The 24,364-nt window shown below is 51.5% G+C and overlaps 1 protein-coding gene across 5 annotated transcripts in view; it reads right to left on the bottom strand.

The window, feature by feature from the left end:
- Window positions 1–2,132: 2,132 nt before the first annotated feature.
- The window catches only part of LOC147115991 (uncharacterized), an 82,421-nt gene continuing 60,189 nt past the window's right edge, over window positions 2,133–24,364 (bottom strand). For all 5 annotated transcript variants that reach the window (XM_085990684.1, XM_085990686.1, XM_085990683.1 and 2 more), the window contains 7 exons: window positions 19,134–19,276; window positions 15,983–16,054; window positions 13,011–13,126; window positions 11,122–11,242; window positions 9,556–9,630; window positions 8,953–9,096; window positions 2,133–3,300 (listed from right to left, as the gene is read on the bottom strand). In XM_085990684.1, the coding sequence (XP_085846810.1) occupies window positions 3,187–3,300; window positions 8,953–9,096; window positions 9,556–9,630; window positions 11,122–11,242; window positions 13,011–13,126; window positions 15,983–16,054; window positions 19,134–19,276 (785 nt within the window). In that variant the 3' untranslated portion in view covers window positions 2,133–3,186. The remainder of the gene's footprint in view (window positions 3,301–8,952; window positions 9,097–9,555; window positions 9,631–11,121; window positions 11,243–13,010; window positions 13,127–15,982; window positions 16,055–19,133; window positions 19,277–24,364) is intronic.

Below are 24,364 nucleotides of genomic sequence, written 5' to 3'. Positions count from 1 at the left end.
CGAAAGCTCAGCAAGTGGCGCAAAAGCCCTCTTTGGGCGAAAACTGGGCGCAAAGCCTACTGAATTTCTAGCCCCCAGTCTCTCTCTCTCACACTCCCAGTCTCTCTCTCACACTCCCAGTCTCTCTCTCTCTCACACACTCCCAGTCTCTCTCTCACACACTCACACTCTCTCTCTCTCACACACTCCCACTCTCTCTCTCTCTCTCTCACTCCCAGTCTCTCTCTCACACTCCCAGTCTCGCTCTTTCTCACACACTCCCAGTCTCTCTCTCACACTCACTCTCTCTCTCACACACTCCCACTCTCTCACACACTCCCACTCTCTCTCTCTCTCTCACACTCCCAGTCTCTCTCACACTCCCAGTCTCTCTCTCTCTCACACGCTCCCAGTCTCTCTCTCACACACTCCCAGTCTCTCTCTCTCACTCACACTCTCTCTGTCTCTCACACACTCCCACTCTCTCTCACACTCCCACTCTCTCTCACACACTCCCACTCTCTCACACTCCCACTCTCTCTCACTCCCGCTCTCTCACACACTCCCACTCTCTCTCTCACACTCCCAGTCTCTCTATCTCTCACTCCCAGTCTCTCTCTCTCTCTCACTCCCACTCCCAGTCTCTCTCTCTCACTCCGTCTCTCTCTCTCTCATTCCCAGTCTCTCTCTCACTCCCAATCTCTCTCTCTCTCTCACTCCCAATCTCTCTCTCTCTCTCACTCCCAGTCTCTCTCTCTCACACTCCCAGTCTCTCTCTCTCACACACTCCCAGTCTCTCTCTCTCTCACACACTCCCAGTCTCTCTCTCTCTCTCACTCCGTCTCTCTCTCTCACTCCCAGTCTCTCTCTCACACTCCGTCTCTCTCTCTCTCAAACACTCCCACTCTCTCTCTCTCACTCCCACTCTCTCTCACACTCCCTCTCTCACACTCCGTCTCTCTCACACTCCCACTCTCTCACACTCCCAATCTCTCACGCTCTCACCCCCCCACTCTCTCTCTCTCACACACTCCCAGTCTCTCTCTCCCTCTCTCACTCCCAGTCTCTCTCTCTCTCACTCCCAGTCTCTCTCTCACACACTCCCAGTCTCTCTCTCTCTCACACACTCCCACTCTCTCTCTCACTCCCACTCTCTCTCACACTCCCTCTCACACTCCGTCTCTCTCACACTCCCACTCTCTCTCACACTCCCAATCTCTCTCTCACTCCCAATCTCTCCCTCTCTCACACCCCCACTCTCTCTCTCACACACTCCCAGTCTCTCTCTCTCTCTCTCACTCCGTCTCTCTCTCACACTCCCAGTCTCTCTCACACACACTCCCAGTCTCTCTCTCACACACTCCCAGTCTGTCTCTCTCTCACACACTCCCACTCTCTCTCTCTCTCACACACTCCCACTCTCTCTCACACACTCCCACTCTCACACTCCCAGTCTCTCTCTCTCTCACACTCCCAGTCTCTCTCTCACACTCCCAGGCTCTCTCTCTCACTCCGTCTCTCTCTCACACTCCCAGTCTCTCTCACACTCCCAGTCTCTCACACACTCCCAGTCTCTCTCTCACACACACTCCCACTCTCTCTCACACACTCCCACTCTCTCTCACACACTCCCACTCTCTCTCTCTCACACTCTCTCTCTCTCTCACACTCCCACTCTCTCACACACACTCCCACTCTCTCACACTCGCACTCTCACACACTCCCACTCTCTCTCACTCCCTCTCTCACTCCCACTCTCTCTCACTCCGTCTCTCTCTCTCTCTCACTCCCTCTCTCTCTCTCACTCCGTCTCTCTCTCTCATTCCCAGTCTCTCTCTCTCACACTCCCAGTCTCTCTCACTCCGTCTCGCTCTCTCTCTCACTCCCAGTCTCTCTCTCACACACTCCCAGTCTCTCTCTCTCTCACTCCCAGTCTCTCTCTCTCACACACTCCCAGTCCCTCTCTCACACACTCCCAGTCTCTCTCTCTCACACACTCCCAGTCCCTCTCTCACACACTCCCACTCCCTCTCTCACTCCCACTCTCTCACACTCCGTCTCTCTCACTCCCACTCTCTCTCACACTCCCAGACTCTCTCTCACACTCCCAGTCTCTCTCTCTCTCTCACTCACTCCGTCTCTCTCTCTCACTCCCAGTCTCTCTCTCTCTCACTTCCAGTCTCTCTCTCTCACACTCCCAGTCTCTCTCTCTTCCCCCCAATCTCTTTCTTTTCTCCCCCCAATCTCTCTCTCTCTCTTCTCCCCCAGTCTCTCTCTCTCTCTTTCCCCCAGTCTCTCTCTCTCACCCCATCTCCCTCCTTTCCTCTCTCTCCTTCCCTCTCTCTCTCTCCTTCCCTCTCTCTCTCTCCTTCCCTCTCTCTCTCTCTCTCCTTCCCTCTCTCTCTCTCCTTCCCTCTCTCTCTCTCCTTCCCTCTCTCTCTCTCCTTCCCTCTCTCTCTCTCTCCTTCCCTCTCTCTCTCTCCTTCCCTCTCTCTCTCTCTCCTTCCCTCTCTCTCTCTCTCCTTCCCTCTCTCTCTCTCCTTCCCTCTCTCTCTCCTTCCCTCTCTCTCTCTCCTTCCCTCTCTCTCTCCTTCCCCTCTCTCTCTCTCTCCTTCCCTCTCTCTCTCATTCCCTCTCTCTCTCTCTCTCTCCCCTTCCCTCTCTCTCTCTCTCACCTTCCATCTCTCTCTCTCTCTCCTTCCCTCTCTCTCTCTCTCTCTCCTTCCCTCTCTCTCTTCCCCCCAGTCGGTCCCTCTCTCTCTTCCAACAACAACATGCCCTCAAAAAAGCCTCGGCACCGCCGGGCACCCCTAGCTGGTATATAGATGTACATGCAGATGCAGTCTCACACATTTGCATGCAGGCATATCTATACACAGAAATGTGCACACACATATTTCCACAGAATCATGCATGTGCTCACCACCCCTGCATACTCACATGTATGTGCATAAACATCTACTCATGCACGTACACACACAATGCACAAATACACAAAGAACCCTTCACCCCCCACATGTGCACACACATACATCATAAATAAAGTGTAAGCAAGTGGCATTATTGCATTCAGTCAGCAGCTTGCCATTTTATTATTAAAAGGTACAGAAAAATATATGTATATGTACTTGTATATAATTTTAAAAGTGCAGTTAAGACTATCTGGCACATCAATCCATTGCTGTTCTGGAGTTAATAACCCAGTGTTCATTCATCCATGTGTGGGGTATAAAGGTCATTGTCACCGATATCAAACACCTGCTTCATAGCCTCTTCAAATTCATCACTGAGTTTTCTTCCAATGGTTTCAAATTCAGTATCCTAGTTGGAAGAATAGAAGCCATTGGTGTGTTGTCCAGGAACTATAATCTACTTCAGTTATAGAAACAGTCGTATATGTACCAGAGAAAGATGCATATTAACCCATCAGAGTGAGAACATTTCACATTAACCAATTAAAATGAGAAGGTCCCATATTAAACATTAGAATGAGAAGGTCCCATATTAACCCATCAGTGTGACAGAGGCTGATATTAACCCATCACAGGAAGAACGTCCTCTATTAAGTTATCATATTGAGAAGAGCCTGTGTGAACCATTGGCTGGTTGAGAGATAGGATTTCAGCAGCAACCAGCACCACTGCAGCAGGGGAGGGGATTTTTCTAAGTACATGGTGGGGGAGAGCCCCATCTCGGGGCATGGGGAGAGGGGGAAGAGAGGCCCATCTCAGGGAGAGGGGGAAGAGAGTCCCATCTCGGGGAGAGGGGGGAAGAGAGCCCCATCTCGGGGAGAGGGGGGAAGAGAGCCCCATCTCGGGGAGAGGGGGAAGAGAGGCCCATCTCGGGGAGAGGGGGAAGAGAGCCCCATCTCGCGGAGAGGGGGAAGAGGGGAGAAAGCCTATCTTAAGGTGTTTGGGAAGCTGTTCTATCTCAGGGTGTGGCGGGGGCAGGGTGTAGGGAGGGTGTGGCGGGGGCAGGGTGGAGGGAGCGTGTGTGTGTCTGCGTATGGCGGTACAGAGAATCAGCCCCATCTTGTTAATCACAAATAACAAGAACAACAGCAACAACTTGCATTTATACAACACCTTTAGCATAGTTAAACATTCCAAGGCGCTTCACAGGAGTGATTGTCAGACAAAAATTTGACATCGAGCCACATAAGGAGATATTAGGGCAGGTGACCAAAAGTTTGGACAAAGAGGAAGGTTTTAAGGAACGTCTTAAAGGAGGATAGAGAAGTAGAGAGGCGGAGAGGTTTAGGGAGGGAATTCCAGAGCTTAGGCCCCAGGCAGCTGAAGGCACGTCCACCAATGGTGGAGTGATTATAATCAGGAATGCACAAGAAGACAGAATTGGAGGAGTGCAGATATCTCGAAGGCTTGTAGGGCTGGAGGAGGCTACAGAGATAAAGATTGGTGAGGCCATGGAGGGATTTCAAAACAAGGATGAGAATTTTAAAATTGAGGCATTGCCGGATGTAGGCCAGCAAGCACGGGGTGGGGTGGGGGATGGGTGAACGTGACTTGGTGCGAGTTAGGACACGGGCAGCAGAGTTTTGGATGAGCTCAAGTTTATGTAGGATGGAAGATGGGAGGCCGGCCAGGAGGGCATTGGAATAGTCAAGTCTGGAGGCAACGAAGGCATGGATGAGGGTTTCAGCAGCAGGTGAGCTGAGGCAGGAGTGGAGTTGAGGGGTAAATACAGAGAAAACCAAGTTATAGCTGCAGATGTTGACCCTCCATCGGGTAGGAATTAGGGAGGTAAATAAGGAGGCACTGGGTTGTCAATAAAGGAGTAAATATTTCACTGTACCCACTCCTTTGTGCACAATGGGAGTGCACATTGCAAAACTGTTCACTCCCAGCCAGTTATGTTCTGTCCGTTAAAGCAAATGGATGAAGCATCAGAGGCTGAGATGATGCAAATTTGCACTGTGCACTCCTGGTGTGAGGCAGAAGTGGGCAAGTGGAGGTTTTCATCTAAGAATGTATGGCAATATTTATTCCCAGATTGTACGCTTTAACCCCACACATTCGGGGGGTTCATATCCAAAATCCCCCAAACACTATCCAACTTCAATTAGCCCAAACTAGTACCATTAATGGTGACCACGAAACTATTGGATTGTCGTAAAAACCCATCTGGTTCACGAATGTCCTTTAGGGAAGGTAATCTGCCGTCCTTACCCGGTCTGGCCTACAGGAGACTCCAGATCCACAGCAATGTGGTTGACTCTTAATTGCTCTCTGAAATGGCCAAGCAAACCACTCAGTTATCTCAAGGGCAATTAGGGATGGGCAATAAATGCTGGCCCTGCTAGCGATGCCCACATCCCATAAACAAATTTTATAAAAAAACATTGTTTAGGGGCAGAGCTGAACCTGCTGTGGCAGAGTCCTAATCAGGGTTACTTACTTCCTCAAACCCGGCCCTGCTCACATTCCCTGCTCCAGCCCCGTTACCTCTCATTCCACTGGATTCCTCATGCACTCACTTGGCACATCTCCCCATCTCTTCTCATACTCCCTCCCCACCACGGGCCATATCCCACACTTTCCAGCCCCACTCTCTCCTCCACATCCCCTCACTCGCTCCTCCCTAGGCCCCCTCACTCTCTCCTCCCCAGCCCAGATCCCAATCTCCTCCCTAGGCCCCCTCATTCTCTCCTCCTCAGCCCCTCACTCTCTCCTCCTCAGCCCCTCACTCTCTCCTCCCCAGCCCCCCTCACTCTCTCCTCCCCACCCCTCCTGACTCTTTCCTCCCTAGGCCCCCCTCACACTCTCCTCCCCACCCCCTCACACTCACCTCCCCACCCCCTCACACTCTCCTCCCCACCCCCTCACACTCTCCTACCCTCTCCCACCCCCTTCACCCCCTCCTCCCACCCCCTCCTCCCCACCCACCTCCCTCCCCTCACTCTCCTCCCCACCCCCTCCTCCCCACCCCCTCACTCTCCTCCCCACCCCCCTCACCCCCTCTCACTCTCCTCCCCACCCCCTCACACTCTCCTCCCCACCCTCACTCTGCTCCCCACCCCCTCACTCTGCTCCCCACCCCCTCACACTCTCCTCCTCAGCCCCCCATACTCTCCCCCTCCCCAGCCCCTCTCTCACAAACACATCCCCCTCCCCAGCCCCTCTCACACTCTCTCCCCCTCCCCAGCCCCTCTCTCACTCTCCCCCTCCCCAGCCCCTCCCTCACACTCTCCTCCTCCCCAGACCCTCCCTCACACTATCCTCCCCAGCCCCTCCCTCACACTCTCCTCCCCAGCCCCTCCCTCACACTCTCCTCCCTAGCCCCTCCCTCACACTCTCCTCCTCCCCAGCCCCTCCCTCACTCTCCCCCTCCCCAGCCCCTCCCTCACTCTCCCCCTCCCCAGCCCCTCCCTCACACTCTCCCCCTCCCCAGACCCTCACACTCTCCTCCTCAGCCCCTCCCTCACTCTCCTCCCCAGCCCCTCCCTCACACTCTCCTCCCTAGCCCCTCCCTCACACTCTCCTCCTCCCCAGCCCCTCCCTCACACTCTCCTCCCCAGCCCCTCCCTCACAGTCTCCTCCCCAGCCCCTCCCTCACACTCTCCTCCCCAGCCCCTCCCTCACACTCTCCTCCTCCCCAGCCCCTCCCTCACACTCTACTCCCCAGCTCCTCCCTCACACTCTCCTCCCCAGCCCCTCCCTCACACTCTCCTCCCCAGCCCCTCCCTCAGTCTCCTCCCCAGCACCTCCCTCACAGTCTCCTCCCCAGCCCCTCCCTCACACTCTACTCCCCAGCTCCTCCCTCACACTCTCCCCCTCCCCAGACCCTCCCTCACTCTCCTCCCCAGCCCCTCCCTCACACTCTCCTCCCCAACCCCTCCCTCACAGTCTCCTCCCCAGCACCTCCCTTACACTCTCCTCCCCAGCCCCTCCCTCACACTCTCCCCCTCCCCAGCCCCCTCTCACACTCTCCCCCTCCCCAGCCCCTCTCTCACACTCTACCCCTCCCCAGCCCCTCCCTCACACTCTCCCCCTCCCCAGCCCCTCTCTCACACTCTCCCCCATCCCCAGCCCCTCTCTCACACTCTCCCCCTCCCCAGCCCCTCTCACACTCTCCTCCTCAGCCCCTCCCTCACACTCTCCTCCTCAGCCCCCCTCACACTCTCCCCCTCCCCACTCACACTCTCCCCCTCCCCAACCCCTCCCTCACTCTCTCCTCCACACCCCCTCCCTCACTCTCCTCCCCACCCCTTCACACTCTCCTCCCCACCCTCCCTCACACTCTCCTCCTCAGCCCCCCAACACTCTCCCCCTCCCCAGCCCCTCTCTCACACACTCTCCCCCTCCCCAGCCCCCCCACACTCTCCCCCTCCCCAGCCCCCCTCACACTCTCCCCCTCCCCAGCCCCTCCCTCACACTCTCCTCCTCCCCAGACCCTCCCTCACTCTCTCCTCCACACCCCCTCCCTCACTCTCCTCCCCACCCCTTCACACTCTCCTCCCCACCCCCTCACACTCTCCTCCTCAGCCCCCCAACACTCTCCCCCTCCCCAGCCCCTCTCTCACACACTCTCCCCCTCCCCAGCCCCCCCACACTCTCCCCCTCCCCAGCCCCCCTCACACTCTCCCCCTCCCCAGCCCCTCCCTCACACTCTCCTCCTCCCCAGACCCTCCCTCACGCTCTCCTCCCCAGCCCCTCCCTCACACTCTCCTCCTGAGCCCCTCCCTCACACTCTCCTCCTCAGCCCCTCCCTCACACTCTCCTCCTCAGCCCCTCCCTCACACTCTCCTCCTCAGCCCCTCCCTCACTCTCCCCCTCCCCAGCCCCTCCCTCACACTCTCCCCCTCCCCAGTCCCCCTCACACTCTCCGCCTCCCCAGCCCCTCCCTCACACTCTCCTCCTCAGCCCCTCCCTCACACTCTCCTCCTCAGCCCCCCTCACACTCTCTCCCTCCCCAGCCCCTCTCACACTCTCCTCCTCAGCCCCCCACACTCTCTCCCTCCCTAGCCCCTCTCTCACACTCTCCCCCTCCCCAGCCCCTCTCACACTCCCCCTCCCCAGCCCTCCTCACTCTCCTCCCCAGCCCCCCCTCACTCTCTCCTCCACACCCCCTCCCTCACTCTCTCCTCCCCAGCCCCCTCACTCTCATCTCCTCAGCCCCCCTCACTCTCTCCTCCTCAGCCCCCCTCACTCTCATCTCCTCAGCCCCCCTCACTCTTTCCCCCTCAGCCCCCCTCACTCTTTCCTCCTCAGCCCCTCTCTCACACTCCCCCCACCTCCCCAGCCCCCTCACATTCTCGCCAGGCCCCTCTGGCATTCCCCCTGTTCCTCTTATACTCCCTGTCCCTCGCCTCTCTCACACTCTCCCAATCCCAGGCAAGAGCATTGGCGAGGGTCTAGAATCTTTCTGCTGGTTACCTGTCCAGTTTCTCGGCCAGCATTGGTGGCTGTCTTGGAGAAAACCCAGGAGCAGAAGAAATGTAATAAACGGGAAAAGAAACTGGATCCTCTGAATGAGAAACCTTTAGAAAAGGCCCACCTGCCGGCAGTGACAGCGGAATCTCAGCAACAGGGCTGCCCCATCCCTATTCCGACCATCATCACCATCCACACCCACTCACAATTCCACCCCGCCCTCACCTCATTCCCACCCCCACTTCCAGTGACTTGCATTACCGAGACTGACTGCCAAGCTACTTGATGACCACCAATCAATATATTATCGGCAGAGACCACCATGACAGCACAATGTTCCAGAAGTGACTGTGCAACACGCGGCGAAGTAGCAGCAACAAGGTAGGAACCGCAAACAGTTAGTTTTTAAAATGAGGAGGTGGGGAAGAAGGGAAGCGAAGCAGATCCCTGTCCCAAATTTTCCACGAGGGATTTTTCTAACTCGGGTCTGGAGCTGTAGTTAATGTGCAACCGTCCTTAGCGACCACCATTATTGCGACCACGAGGGTCCCTGCTGGCAGAGCCGTGCTGCTTTTTACTTTACCTGGTTGAATCTGGCACAGTTATGGAAGATTAGCCTCACGTCGTCGACGAATCCGCCCACGAACTGGTACTTCTCAGTGACCAACTTCTCCTTCACCCTGCAGAGCCACATGGGGTTTTCAATTTTCTGACTGTATTTTGGAATCTGTAAAAGTGCAGAATGAACAAGACTGTATATGGAACTTGTAAAAATGCAGACTGAGAATGAACAGGACTGTATATGGAACCTCTAAGACTGCCAATATAAAAGAGTGCAGACGGTCAGGGATTAGTACTGTATAAGGAGATGCAAGAGTGGAGATCAGGAATGAATAGAACTGTACATGGAACCTGTAAGAGTGGAGAAAGCGAGCAGGATTCTATATGGAACTGCCAAGCTTAGTGCACACGCTGGTTCTAATGCCCCGTTAGTGACCATACTAGCTCTAACATTCATTTAGCGAAACTTTGCTCGAACAAAAATTTAGCATGTGTGCTGGTTCTATCACATACTGAGCACTTCCTGGTGTCTAGAGCATGGCATTTCCACCCTCACTATGACATTATTTAACTAACCACAAGTCGACTACAAACGAGGAAGTGGTGACTAAAGTCAGATACTTACAGTGTCACAGGGGTTTTTGTCAAACACCACACACTCTGTCTTACAGTACAGTTGGAGTAAAATATATTCACATTTCTGTAATTAAAAACACTCTGTTAGGCACAATGAATGAATGAGAACACGCACTTTTGTGTTTGCATATTTTTCTTTAATATGCAATTCAGTTATTGCACCAGAAGAGCTAAACACCATCCCTGGACTGTGAACTATTTGGCCATAGAGAGAATCACAGCCGAGCTCAATCCTGTCCTTACCCAACACATGTACATGCACAATATCCAGCAGAGATTCCCGTAGGGTGATCAGGAAGAGGAACCTCGGCTGATTTTTCTCCTCTCTAACATCAGGGCACTGAGGCCAATTGCAGCACTCTCGCGGGTATCTAGGCTGAGATCAGCTAGCTCAACCAACTGTGGAGCCTTCATGGTCTATGTGTCTCAGTACATTGGTTGGGGCGTTTACAAGTCAGAGATTAAGCTATTCCTCTTACCGAGGTTTTAAAAAACAAATTCGATACAAGCTTTTATACATTTACCCAACAGCAAAAACAGATGGTTCAGTGCACACATTTTAAATGGGCACGTTGAAACTTCCAACCAATTGGATAGCAGAACTAGGGGAAGAGTAGATCAAAGCATAACATGAATAATCATGGGGAACTAACGGTGATCTAACAAGTACCTTATGGGGACCAGAGCGTGTTGAGTGAAGAATTAACCTTCACACCATTCACCTGTGGGTCCACAGCTCACTGAATGAAGAATTAACCTTCACACCATTCTCCTGTGGGTCCACAGCTCACGGAGTGAAGAATTAACCTTCACACCATTCCCCTGTGGGTCCACAGCTCACTGAGTGAAGAATTAACCGTCACACTATTCCCCTGTGGGGTCCACAGCTCACCGAGTGAAGAATGGACCTTCACACTGTTCTCCTGTGGGGTCCACAGCTCACTGAATGAAGAATGGACCTTCATACTGTTCTCCTGTGGGGTTCACAGCTCACTGAGTGAAGAATGAACCTTCACACTGTTCTCCTGTGGGGTCCACAGCTCACTGAGTGAAGAATGAACCTTCACACTGTTCTCCTGTGGGGTTCACAGCTCACTGAGTGAAGAATGAACCTTCACACTGTTCTCCTGTGGGGTCCACAGCTCACTGAATGAAGAATGAACCTTCACACTGTTCTCCTGTGGGGTCCACAGCTCACTGAGTGAAGAATGAACCTTCACACTGTTCTCCTGTGGGGTCCACAGCTCACCGAGTGAAGAATGGACCTTCACACTGTTCTCCTGTGGGGTTCACAGCTCACCGAGTGAAGAATGGACCTTCACACTCTTCTCCTGTGGGGTCCACAGCTCACTGAGTGAAGAATGGACCTCCACACTGTTCTCCTGTGGGGTCCACAGCTCACTGAGTGCAGAATGGACCTCCACACTGTTCTCCTGTGGGGTCCACAGCTCACTGAGTGCAGAATGGACTTTCACACTGTTCTCCTGTGGGGTTTACAGCTAACTGAGTGTAAATTGTACAAACGGGATTAGATGCTCTTATCATGCAGACTTACCAGAATATACTCTGGAGTCATAGCCTTTTGATATACATCGAATTCACTGCTCGAGATACCTGCTCTTGTTTTATTTTTTGACAGTTTGTCCATTTTGCAGAAGGTGCAGGCCCACTTCCCACTGGAATGAATTAACAAAACGGAAATTTTAAACTGAAATCTTTCACTTAGATACAGGTCAGTAGGAAATGCCAAGGGTAAGAAGAGGCTGAACGCCCATTCCTTCATTACACTAACTAATCCTCCCATACGCCAACTCACCCATCAAAATCCATCTCTTTAGTACATTAACTCACCCATCAAAATCCATCTCTTTAGTACGTTAATTCACCCATCAAAATCCATCTCTTTAGTATGTTAATTCACCCATCAAAATCCATCTCTTTAGTACATTAACTCACTCATCAAAGCCCATCACTCAACTACTCTAACTTTCCCATTGAAGTTGTTACAAATTTCAGGTCTTCAGTAGGTATTCTCAGAATATCTTGTGTCTCCTACAATCTGCAGAATATCTTTACTGCCCAATATTGAGTTAAATGATATTGTTACAGCCCCTGGGTCACACTAAGACTCCTCGCTGTGTGATGAATACGGTGATCTTGCTAGGTGCATCTCTCCTATCTTTCAGAGGGCAGATTAAAAACACTCTACTGAGACAAGGCCAATTATAAACCAACAAACTGGTTTAGTTTACATGAATAAACAGTGTACTGTTTTCACAATGAGACCTACCTATTTCCTATTGCTCCTCAGAACATCAAAAATAATAAGTTTTGCTATGGGTCTACCTCACTTTACAAGTCAGCATGGTGGAACAGCCTGGAACGAACTTAGAAAACAAGACCCTCTCCACCTCTCTTAGACTGTTCCAGATTCAAACAGGATTGTCTTCTTCCAACGAGAGAGAAAGCCAAAAGAGTGATCTCTGACCCTCTCTCAAATCTGCCTCAAGAATTGGTTTGCCAAGCTGTCAATCAAAGCTAACACCTTGAATCAGAAATCTCCTTCCTCGTTTGGTGTGGGAGCAATGGAAAGTGCAATGCCTGTTTAGCTAAGACCTCTGCTGGCACCTCTGAATAGGAACTACTCCAATATTACAGATGAGAATCCCACTGGAATATACAAGTAAGCCCCTTCCCCATTGTCTCAGACTGACAGGGTATTATGAGTATACACATATATTTCATCTGCTACCCCAGCTAAAGTTCCTGATCAATATCCTGAATAACTTGTATGTTCCCAAGAGTTAGCTCTTTGTGAACTAAATTTAACTTCATAGCAACATCATAATATAAATTAATCGCATATTCCCTTTCAGGCCAAGTAGGTAAAAATCTTGAAATCCTCCAGTACCCTAACCCTCCCATTACACATCTAGATGTATTTTGAATACCTCCAGTGTTTTAGCTTCTATCGCTTGCTTGCCAGATTATCCCAAAGATTTTTCATTCTCTGAGTGAGGAGGTGGCTTCCCTACTCAGGCCTGAGTTAAACTGCCGTCGTGATCTGATTAACATCATCTGCACATGTCAATTATGACCCCGCCAGCTTCAGGTGAGTGCCTTTGTCATCTGCTCAGAAGAGCAGGCTAACATTAGACACTGTGGGATTCAAGCAGTTTTCCGACAGGTAAGTAACACAGGGCATTATAACTGCGCATCTGCCTGGTTGGGCTGGCCTCGGGACTCTGCTCGGGCATGCTGTGCTCGCGCAGTGTCGGGTCTGGGCTAAAAAGGGCCTAGACTAAATTTTTCCCCTATGATTGTATGAATGGCCTGTTTCTATGTTGGAACATTCCATGATTCTATGAATGGCCTGTTTCTAACATTCTAGTACCCTAACTCTCCTATCATGACACAATGATAAATTTAAGACAAAATACAAACCTGTAGGTTGGGTTCAGCGAGGGAACATGGCAGAGGTAATGAAAAGATTTGGGACATTCGTCGCAGCAGATCAGTTCCCCTCCATCCTCACACACTGTACACTCATCATCATTCTCCTGTTTATGTAAAACAGCAAGTTATACACAGAGTACCAAGAACTGAGTGACACACTGAAATGTCCAATACACACACAACACAGGCAAAAACATGTACATCTCTGCTCCATGTCTCCCACTATCTGTCTTTCTCTCACTATCTCTGCCTGTCTCTCCAGCTGTCTGCATCTCTCTGTCTCTTAATCTTTCTTTCTCCGTCTTTCTGTCTGTTTTTCTTTCTGAATCTTTTGATCTGCTGATTTATCTCTCTCTTTCTCACATGGTCTCTCTCTAGCTCTGTATGTCTATAACTATCCGCCTGTGTCCCTAGCTCTGTGCCACTCTCCCTGTCTCTGTTTACCCATAACAGTACCGAGTGCACTGTGCTCTACAACTGTACCGGGTTCAGTCTGCTCCATAACAGTACTGGGCTCAGTCTGCTCTACAACTGCACTGGGCTCAGTCTGCTCTACAACTGTACTGGGCTCAGTCTGCTCTACAACTGTACTGGGCTCAGTCTGCTCTACAACTGTACTGGGCTCAGTCTGTTCTACAACTGTACTGGGCTCCGTCTGCTCTACAACTGTACTGGGCTCCGTCTGCTCCGTAACTGTACTGGGCTCCGTCTGCTCCGTAACTGTACTGGGCTCCGTCTGCTCCGTAACAGTACTGGGCTCCGTCTGCTCCGTAACAGTGCTGGGCTCCGTCTGCTCCGTAACTGTGCTGGGCTCAGTCTGCTCCGTAACTGTGCTGGGCTCAGTCTGCTCCGTAACTGTGCTGGGCTCAGTCTGCTCCGTAACTGTGCTGGGCTCGGTCTGCTCCGTAACTGTGCTGGGCTCGGTCTGCTCCGTAACTGTGCTGGGCTCGGTCTGCTCCGTAACTGTGCTGGGCTCGGTCTGCTCCGTAACTGTGCTGGGCTCGGTCTGCTCCGTAACTGTGCTGGGCTCGGTCTGCTCCGTAACTGTGCTGGGCTCGGTCTGCTCCGTAACTGTGCTGGGCTCGGTCTGCTCCGTAACTGTGCTGGGCTCGGTCTGCTCCGTAACTGTGCTGGGCTCGGTCTGCTCCGTAACTGTGCTGGGCTCGGTCTGCTCCGTAACTGTGCTGGGCTCGGTCTGCTCCGTAACTGTGCTGGGCTCGGTCTGCTCCGTAACTGTGCTGGGCTCGGCCTGCTCCGTAACTGTGCTGGGCTCGGCCTGCTCCGTAACTGTGCTGGGCTCGGCCTGCTCCGTAACTGTGCTGGGCTCGGCCTGCTCCGTAACTGTGCTGGGCTCGGCCTGCTCCGTAACTGTGCTGGGCTCGGTCTGCTCCGTAACTGTGCTGGGCTCGGTCTGCTCCGTAACTGTGCTGGGCTCGGTCTGCTCCGTAACTGTGCTGGGCTCGGTCTGCTCCGTAACTGTGCTGGGCTCGGTCTGCTCCGTAACTGTGCTGGGCTCGGTCTGCTCCGTAACTGTGCTGGGCTCGGTCTGCTCCGTAACTCTGCTGGGCTCGGTCTGCTCCGTAACTGTGCTGGGCTCGGTCTGCTCCGTAACTGTGCTGGGCTCGGTCTGCTCCGTAACTGTGCTGGGCTCGGTCTGCTCCGTAACTGTGCTGGGCTCGGTCTGCTCCGTAACTGTGCTGGGCTCGGTCTGCTCCGTAACTGTGCTGGGCTCTGTCTGCTCCGTAACTGTGCTGGGCTCGGTCTGCTCCGTAACTGTGCTGGGCTCGGTCTGCTCCGTAACTGTGCTGGGCTCGGTCTGCTCCGTAACTGTGCTGGGCTCGGTCTGCTCCGTAACGGTGCTGGGCTCGGTCTGCTCCGTAACTGTGCTGGGCTCGGTCTGCTCCGTAACTGTGCTGGGCTCGGTCTGCTCCGTAACTGTGCTGGGCTCGGTCTGCTCCGTAACTGTACTGGGCTCGGTCTGCTCCGTAACTGTACTGGGCTCGGTCTGCTCCGTTAATGTACTGGGCTCGGTCTGCTCCGTAACTGTACTGAGCTCGGTCTGCTCCGTAACTGTACTGGGCTCGGTCTGCTCCGTAACTGTACTGGGCTCGGTCTGCTCCGTTACTGTACTGGGCTCGGTCTGCTCCGTAACTGTACTGGGCTCGGTCTGCTCCGTAAATGTACTGGGCTCGGTCTGCTCCGTAAATGTACTGGGCTCGGTCTGTTCCGTAACTGTACTGGGCTCGGTCTGCTCCGTAACTGTACTGGGCTCGGTCTGCTCCGTAACTGTACTGAGCTCGGTCTGCTCCGTAACTGTACTGGGCTCGGTCTGCTCCGTAACTGTACTGAGCTCGGTCTGCTCCGTAACTGTACTGGGCTCGGTCTGCTCCGTAACTGTACTGGGCTCGGTCTGCTCCCTAACTGTACTGGGCTCGGTCTGCTCCGTAACTGTACTGGGCTCGGTCTGCTCCGTAACTGTACTGGGCTCGGTCTGCTCCGTAACTGTACTGGGCTCGGTCTGCTCCGTAACTGTACTGGGCTCGGTCTGCTCCGTAACTGTACTGGGCTCGGTCTGCTCCGTAACTGTACTGGGCTCGGTCTGCTCCGTAACTGTACTGGGCTCGGTCTGCTCCGTAACTGTACTGGGCTCGGTCTGCTCCGTAACTGTACTGGGCTCGGTCTGCTCCGTAACTGTACTGGGCTCGGTCTGCTCCGTAACTGTACTGGGCTCGGTCTGCTCCGTAACTGTACTGGGCTCGGTCTGCTCCGTTAATGTACTGGGCTCGGTCTGCTCCGTAACTGTACTGAGCTCAGTCTGCTCCGTAACTGTACTGGGCTCAGTCTGCTCCGTAACTGTATTGGGGTCAGTCTGCTCCGTAACTGTACTGGGCTCAGTTTGTTTTATAACAATACCGGTGTGAATCTGCTCTGTAATTAGTGACCTTTTTAGCTCTATTTACCTGAGCATCAAAATCTTGAGGTGTGCACCTTTTACACAAACAGTCAAGCTTGTGAAGTTTCAAGTAGCCTTTCTGGAAAAATAAAATGTAAAAAAATCAATGGAAAGAGACTTGGAAAAAAATTATATACACCAGGATAACAAACTTGTGGACATATTTTTGTGTGTGACAGCACAACACAGCGTGCATGTGCCAGCGCGACAGAGGGAGTGTGACAGCGCGACAGAGGGAGTATGACAGCGCGACAGAGGGAGTATGACAAAGTGACACAGCGTGTGTGCGACTGTGCAACACAGCGTGCATGACAGAGTGACACAGCAAGTGGACAGTGGGACATAGCGAGTCAGTCGGGTGTGACTGCACAACAGAGGGAGTGTGCCAGTGCGACAGAGGGAGTGTGCCAGCGTGACAGAGGGAGTGTGCCAGCGCGACAGAGGGAGTGTGCCAGCGCGACAGAGCGTGCATGACAGAGTGACACAGCAAGTGGACAGTGGGACAGAGCGGGTCAGTCGGGTGTGACTGTGCAACCGAACGTACGTGACAGCGGGACAGGGCGAGTGAGACAGTGGGACAGGGCGAGTGAAACAGGGCGAGTGAGACAGGGGGACAGGGCGAGTGAGACAGGGGGACAGGGCGAGTGAGACAGTGGGACAGGGCGAGTGACAGGACAGAATGCGTGTGACAGTGGAACAAAGTGAATGTGATGGTGCGACAGAGTGAGTGTAATGGGGAACATGTGCGTGGCATAGAGGGAAAGCGGGACGAAGTAAGTGGGACCGACTGAATGTGACAGTGGGACAGAGTGAGTGTGACAGGAAGTTGATGTATGCAGCGGTAACAGGGCTGGGCAGGTGGAAAATGGGGTGGGAGGCAGTGGGTGGAGACCATATTCAGTAACACAGGATGCTGGCTGGGGGAGGGGTTAGTTTGTCTGACAGCACAAGAGTCATAGAGTCATACGGCAAAGAAGGAGGCCATTCGGCCCATCGAGTCCATGCCGGCTCTCTGTAGAGCAATCCAGTCAGTCCCATTCCCTCGCTCTATTCCTGTAGCCCTGCAAGTTTATTTCCCTCAAGTGCCTATCCAGTCTCCCCTCGAAAACATTGAGTGTCTCCACTTCCATCGGCAGCGAGTTCCAGGTCCTCACCACTCGTTGCGTAAAAAAGTTTTTCCTCACATCCCCCCTGTATCTCTTGCCCAAAACCTTAAACTTAAAGAGAGTTAGATTAACATGTGATTTCAAACATATGTTTATTTAAATGCCCTCTGCTGCTGGCTCAGAAACTTTCCTGACTCTCAGACATTTAGAGCTAGAAATTCAATATGTTAGTGCCTCACGTTAGTGCCTGGCGGGGGCGCTAACGGGTTAGCGCTCAGGTGCGGTGAATGCGGTGACGTCTGCGAACTTCAGTGCCGGTTTAGCAGCTGGTGCTAACTCTTAGCGCCTGGGCCTCTAGCGCCTCGCAGATCGTGACGTCATAAAGTGCGCAGCATCCCGTTATCGACCCAGATGGAAAATTGACTCTCGCCCCTTGCTTTATCGCCTCGCACTGACAACGCCAGCAAGAGGAGGCATTGTGAACTTGGCTGACCCCTTCGGGAGCGGTAATTAAGTGAGAATGCTTTTCAGTTCGCGCAACCTTTATTGTTTGCTCCAGTCCGGTGTCTGTGCAAAGTTTTTAATGTTTCATTGGTACAATATGTCCAAGCCCTTCACTTTGTGAGAGTGTTTGGGGCTGTAATGGCAGTCGCCCAGGTCGCCTTGCAACGCAGAACTGATGACACCTAGCTTGTGCAGCATCATTGACCCTTCCCTTTAAGCGGGGGAAGCAGCCTCTGTGATGAAAGAGCGCCGTTCACAATGCGCTCGAAATTGTTTAGCGCTCTGCCGCTACCGCCCCGCTCTCGGACTTTAGCGCCCTAAGAGAAGTGTTCAGCGCTTGATTTAGCATTCCACTTCCCTCTTGGAGGGCGAAAACTGAATTTCACGGGAGGCGAGAATGATTAGTGCCTAGTGCTAATTTTTCACCTTTCAAAGTTTTAGCGCTCCAAATGGGGCTATACCGAATTTCTCCCCCTTTAATGTTTTTAAGTTAAATTCTGGCTGTTTTTAACAACTATCTTTGTTCATCTCCATCTAATGTACAAGACACTGGGGTAGGACGTGGTCTGGGCCCGATCTCGACTACTGTGGAGTCGGAGGAGCGCGCCACATCTTTCACTGACAGTTGTAGCTGCCGCTGAAGAATCCTGAGCGGACAGGCCCAGCACCTGCTCTGCTCATCGGAAACACATTTCCCAGAGGGCTCCTTAAACAGGCGTTTGGCCCCGAACAGGCAAGGGGCCATAGGCTTATTTTAGCTGGCCACCCGGAACGCCTGAAAAATAGGCCCAACAAATTTGGCAGTGGCCCAAACTCACGCGCAGATTGGGCGCGGGCCAACCCAGTGCTAAATCTATCAGTGTTGCGTCCGTTATACGCCCGGAAAAAGGGCACAGCGCGGACCAATTTCTACCACACTGAGCACTGTCGGAGACTGCTCCCTGGTAACACCTCTCCGAGCTCTGTGAATGGATTTCAGTATTGCTGGTAACCTGATATTTTAATGTCAGTTAAAATGTGAGTGTTCAAAATGTGCCTGATGCTAAAGATGTAGGTTTAAAGCTCCCCATTAACCGTACATCACCTAGCCTCGACATATCTTAGGTATGTTCCACCAAATCCCATAAGACATAAGAAATAGGAGCAGGAGTAGGCCACACGGCCCCTCGAGCTTGCTCTGCAATTCAATAAGATCATGGCTGATCTTCGACCTCAACTCCACTTTCCTGCCCGATCCCCATATCCCTCGATTCCCTATGAATCCAAAAATCTATCGATCTCAGCCTTGAATATACTCAAAGACTCAGCATCCACAGCCTTTTGGGGTAGAGAATTCCAAAGATTCATAACCCTCTGAGTGAAGAAATTTTTCCTCATCTCAGTCTTAAATGGCCAACCCCTTATCCTGAGACTATGCCCCCTAGTTCTCGACTCTCCAGCCAGGGGAAACAACCTCTCAGCATCTCCCCTGTCAACCCCCCTCAGAATCTATGTTTCAATGAGATCACCTCTCATTCTTCTAAACTCCAGAGAGTAGAGGCCCAATACCTGGATCAGTTTGCCCAGAGTCTCTGATTCACAGTGGATGTTTCTCTTCCAGTATCGAATATCTTTTTTGATACCACTCATATTTTCAAACTCTGACGGAGTCAGCCATTTATTCTTTGTTCGAATGCACTTGCCATTAATTCCTGAAAGACAAGAAATGGAAAGAATGGGATACATATAGCCATTGAAACTGCAGAGTAATCTCCACCAACTGGGGCAAAGGGCACACATCTTGTGCCAAGGAGGAGGGCACATTTGCAAGACTTGACTGTTAGAAAAGGAAAAAAGCAACAGTGCACAGTAGAGAGATCACATGGGAAAGTCAGCTTAGGTGTGTAGGGAATGAGGAGATAGACGGATTGAAAGAGTTTAAGCAGAACAAGGTAGTAACAAATAAATCAGGTGGAGGAAGGGCAATCTCCATTATTAGCTCGAAGGTCCTGATCACTCATGCCTGAGGCCTTCAAGCTGCCTTTTGCTTTGCTAACCCTACCACTGGTGCTAACCGTGCCGGGGCAGGCCTGAACTTGTTGGGGGTGGGGGGGGAGAGGTGGGGGAGGGTAGGAGGCAGCGGTGTCCATGGGTCATTTAAGTGTCCCGAGAAAGGAAATCCCATTTTTCCCAGGGCTGTACAGGAGCAGCACACTTCTGGTTAGGTGTTTCTGTCTAGCTCCAAGACAGAGAACACCCAGGAAGATCAGCCCTACAATCTCTTTGGATTGAATTGGGGAATATGAAAGTATTGGTCACATTATAGATCACCAAACAGCGGAAGTAGAGGATGAAATTCACAAATTAGAGAGCTGTGCGTCACAATAGTTGTAACTGTAAGAGATTTTAATTATTCTGGGTGAGGGAAATATTTGCAATGAAAAAGGGGAGAATTTTCCCTGCAGTTTGCTCAGGACTGTTTTGTCAGCCAATATGTTGCTACTCCAACAAGGAAGGAAGCAGAGTAAGTTGGCAACCTAAAATAGGGAAACAGTTGGGAAACAGTGGCCACAATCTCATCGTAAAAGAAAGAGAAGCTTGAAGAACAAGGGTAATTGATTGGGCAAAAAAAAATCTAATTACAGCGAAATAAAAAGCGAGCTTGCCCAGATTACATGGGAGGAAAAGTTGACAATTAGAGCTGTAGATTAGTAATGGAACACATTTAAACAAGAAATAAAGAGGTTACAGACTCAATACAGTCCAGTAAGAAAAAAGGGAGTGTGTTGAAGGCTGGGGTTCCGGGGATGAATCGTAAAATTAGATCAAATTTGAAACTAAAAAAAGAGAAGGCATTTAGTGATTACAGAGCAGATAATCAAATGAAAGCCAGGACAATTATAGAGAATCTGGGAAATCTACAGAAAGGAAGATTAGAAAGATTGAGAAACAATTAGCAAGAAAGATTAAGGTCAATAAAAAAAGGCTCTCTACAGGCACCCTATTTGTAAGAGGGTAGTCAATGGAGGGGTAGAGCCACTCAGAAACGGAGGAGGCAAGGAGATTGGGGAATGGCAGAGATATGAAATAAGTACTTTGTCTCAGTCTTCATAGAGGAGGTGGGCATTGGAATTACACCAACAGTGGTGGGTGCAGAACATTTAATGGAGGTTATTATTCAAAGAGAAATGTGATTGAAGAAGTCACTCAAACTTAAGGGAGAAAAATCACTGGGTTCCAAGTGCCAGGAGGTGGTGGGCGGTGAGGGACGGGGGGCGCGGAGGGGGGTAATTACATACAACAGGACAGAAATGGCCTCAGATCTTCTAAAACTGGTTCCTTTTCAACCTTTAAATTGACTTGCCTGCGCATCTCTGCCCCCAGCAACACTGAACACCCAATTACAATGGGGATTAATTTAATCCGTCATACAACGGGCAATTGTAGCTCAGAAGGACGCAGGAGGGGTCAGAACGGTGGTCATGTGTCAGTCCCCGGAGTTACGTCATACAACCCCGGCACAACCACTTGGGTATGTCAGAACAGGACCGTCTTCACCCGTCCACACCTCAGCAGTGAGGTGTTCACTGAGCTGTGCCCTCTGCTGGAACCTGACCTGCGGATAGCACCTGGCCTGTCGCGGTGTTTGAAGTCACCACTGCACCGAGCTTTTATTTGATCGGCTCATTTCAAGCAATTCCCAGTGACAGTTGCCATAGTAATCAGTTGTCAAAATGCTAATGCAGCAAAACAGGTCACCGCAGCCAGGGACAATGGAATGGAGGGAACAACTTGAAGTCAATGGAAATCAAAATCAGGAGAGATGTAAAATAGGCTGCCAACTCGCTAGCGCCCATTTTACACTATCACACAAAGTCAAAATATACCCTCAATCTGTTTATTTGTCTGACTGTGTGTCCCTCCATCAATCTTTGCTTTCTCAGTGTTTTCCCTTGGTGATGTATTGTCGACTTTTAAACCTCGTCCTCCTTATAAGTGCCACCTCAGTGGGGGGAGCGTGTGGTATCACACTGTTGTTTTTCAGTGTGGACCGTGTTAATGGTCTATGGGGATTGCCATGTTTTAGCTGGGGCATGAGGTGGCACTGCCAATACTGCCAGCATCTCGGCATCTGGGCTGATTGGTTGCTGCAGCCCCCCTACCTGCAGTTGCCTGAGGAGGTGGTCCTCACCCTGAGAGGTGAAGTCCTCTTCTCTTTCTCTGCTTGCCAGACTCCAGTTGATGTCTGCCCCTTAAGGATGACCAGGGATTTATGTGGGCACGTACTCCTGGCCAGCACTAAAAAGAGTGAAGTTTGCCACTGAGGGGATCGCTCAAGATTATCCCCTAGCCTCTGTAGAGCAGAGGGTCTTCTGTATATTGAAGCCAAGACTTCAAAAGAATTGCTAGGACACAAATAATGGGAAATGTCATATGATGTATTTTGCTCATTTGCATGCCAACCCCAGACCAGATTAGTTTCCCAGTGCAATGATGGAGGATATTCAGGGCCGATGTACAGTATAACCAAATGGAAATCAGATTCCACTGCGCAGCGCAGCACTAACCAACAACACACTCACTGTGCAATATATGCAGTCATACACTCACAAACCAACATTTGCACAATTTAAAAAAAATTTGTTTATGGGATGTGGGCCAGCATTTATTGCCCATCTCTAATTGCCCTTGAGAAGGTGGTGGTGAGCTGCCTTCTTGAACCGCAGCAGTCCGTGTGGTGAAGGTACTCCCACAGTGCTGTTAGGGAGGGAGTTCCAGGATTTTGACCCAGCGACGATGAAGGATCGGCGATATACTTCTACGTCAGAATGGTGTGTGACTTGGAGGGGAACTTGGAGGTGGTGTTCCTATGCGCCTGCTGCCCTTGTCCTTTTAGATGGAAGAGGTCGCGGGTTTGGGAGGTGCTGCCAAAGAAGCCTTGGCGAGTTGCTGCAGTGCATCTTGTAGATGGTGCACACTGCAGCCACGGTACGCCGGTGGTGGAGGGGGTGAATGTTTAAAGTGGTAGATGGGGTGCCAATCAAGCGGGCTGCTTTGTCTTGGATGGTGTCGAGCTTCTTGAGTGTTGTTGGAGCTGCACTCATCCAGGCAAGTGGAGAGTATTCCATCACACTCCTTACTTGTGCCTTTTAGATGGTAGAAAGGCTTTGGGGAGTCAGGAGGTGAGACACTCACCGCAGAATACCTAGCCTCTGGCATGTTCTTGTTGCCACAGTATGTGTGTGGCTGGTCCAGTTAAGTTTCTGGTCAATGGTGATCCCCAGGATGTTGATGGTGGGGGAATCGGCGATGGTAATGCCATTGAATGTCAAGGGGCAGTGGTTAGACTCTCGCTTGTTGGAGATAGTCATTGCCTGGCACTTCTGTGGCGCGACTGTTACCTGCCACTTATCAGCCCAAGCCTGAACATCGTCCAGGTCTTGTTGCATGCAGGCATGGACTGCTTCATTATCTAAGGAGTTGTCATAGAGTTATACAGCACAGAAAGAGGCCCTTCGGCCCATTGTGTCTGCGCCGGCCATCAAGCTCTATCTATTCTAATCCCATTTTCCAGTACTTGGTCCATAGCCTTGTATGCTATGGCGTTTCAAGTGCTCATCTAAATGCTTCTTGAATGTTGTGAGGGTTCCTGCCTCTACCACCTTTTCAGGCAGTGAGTTCCAGATTCCAACCACCCTCTGGGTGAAAAAGTTATTCCTCAAATTCCCTCTAAACCTCCTGCCCCTTACCTTGAAACTATGCCCCCTAGTTATTGACCTCTAAAAAGTTCCTTTCTATCTACCCTATCTATGCCCCTCATAATTTTGTACACCTCAATCAGATCCCCCCTCAGTCTTTTCTGCTCTAAGGAAAACAACCCCAGCCTGTCTAGTCTCTCTTCATAGCTGGTAACATCCTAGTGAATCTCCTCTGCACCCTCTCCAATGCAATCACATCCTTCCTATAGTGTGGCGACCAGAACTGCACACAGTATTCGAGCTGTGGCCTAACTAGCGTTTTGTACAGCTCCATCATAACCTCCCTGCTCTTATATTCTATGCCTCGGCTAATGAAGGCAAGTATCCCATATGTCTTTTTAACCACCTTATCTACCTGTCCTGCTGCCTTCAGGGATCTATGTACATGCACACCAAGGTCCTTCTGATCCTCTGTCCTTCCTCGGGTCCTACCATTCATTGTGTATTCCCTTGTCTCGTTAGTTCTCACAAAATGCATCACCTCACACTTTTCAGGGTTAAATTCCATTTGCCACTGTTCTGCCCATCTGACCAACCCGTCTATATCGTCCTGTAGCCTGAGGCTTCCCTCAGTGAATGGCACTGAACACTGTGCAGTCATTAGCGAACATCCCCATTTCTGACCTTATGTTGGAGGGAAGGTCATTGATGAAGCAGCTGAAGATGGTTGGGTCTAGGACACTGCCCTGAGGAACTCCTGCAGCGATGTCCTGGGGCCGTGATGATTGACCTTCAACCACCACAAACATCTTCCTTTGTGCTAGGTATGACTCCAGCCAGTGGAGAGTTTTCTCCCCGGTTCTCATTGACTTCAGTTTTACTAGGGCTCCTTCATGCCACACTCGGTCAAATGTTGCCTTGATGTCAAGGGCAGTCACTCTCACTTCTCCTCTGGAATTCAGCTCCTTTGTCCATGTTTGGACCAAGGCTGTAATGAGGTCGGGAGCCAAGTGGTTTTGGCGGAACCCAAACTGGGCATCAGTGAGCAGGTTATTGGTGAGTAAGTGCCGCTTGATAGCACTGTCGATGACACCTTCCATC

This window comes from Somniosus microcephalus, chromosome 6 (assembly GCF_052327205.1).
Source record: "Somniosus microcephalus isolate GS21.2 chromosome 6, FLI_Smic_1.0, whole genome shotgun sequence".
NCBI classification, from domain to species: Eukaryota; Metazoa; Chordata; class Chondrichthyes; order Squaliformes; family Somniosidae; genus Somniosus; species Somniosus microcephalus.
Note: the sequence above shows the minus strand (reverse complement) of the source record. Positions and strands in the feature narration are given on the sequence as shown.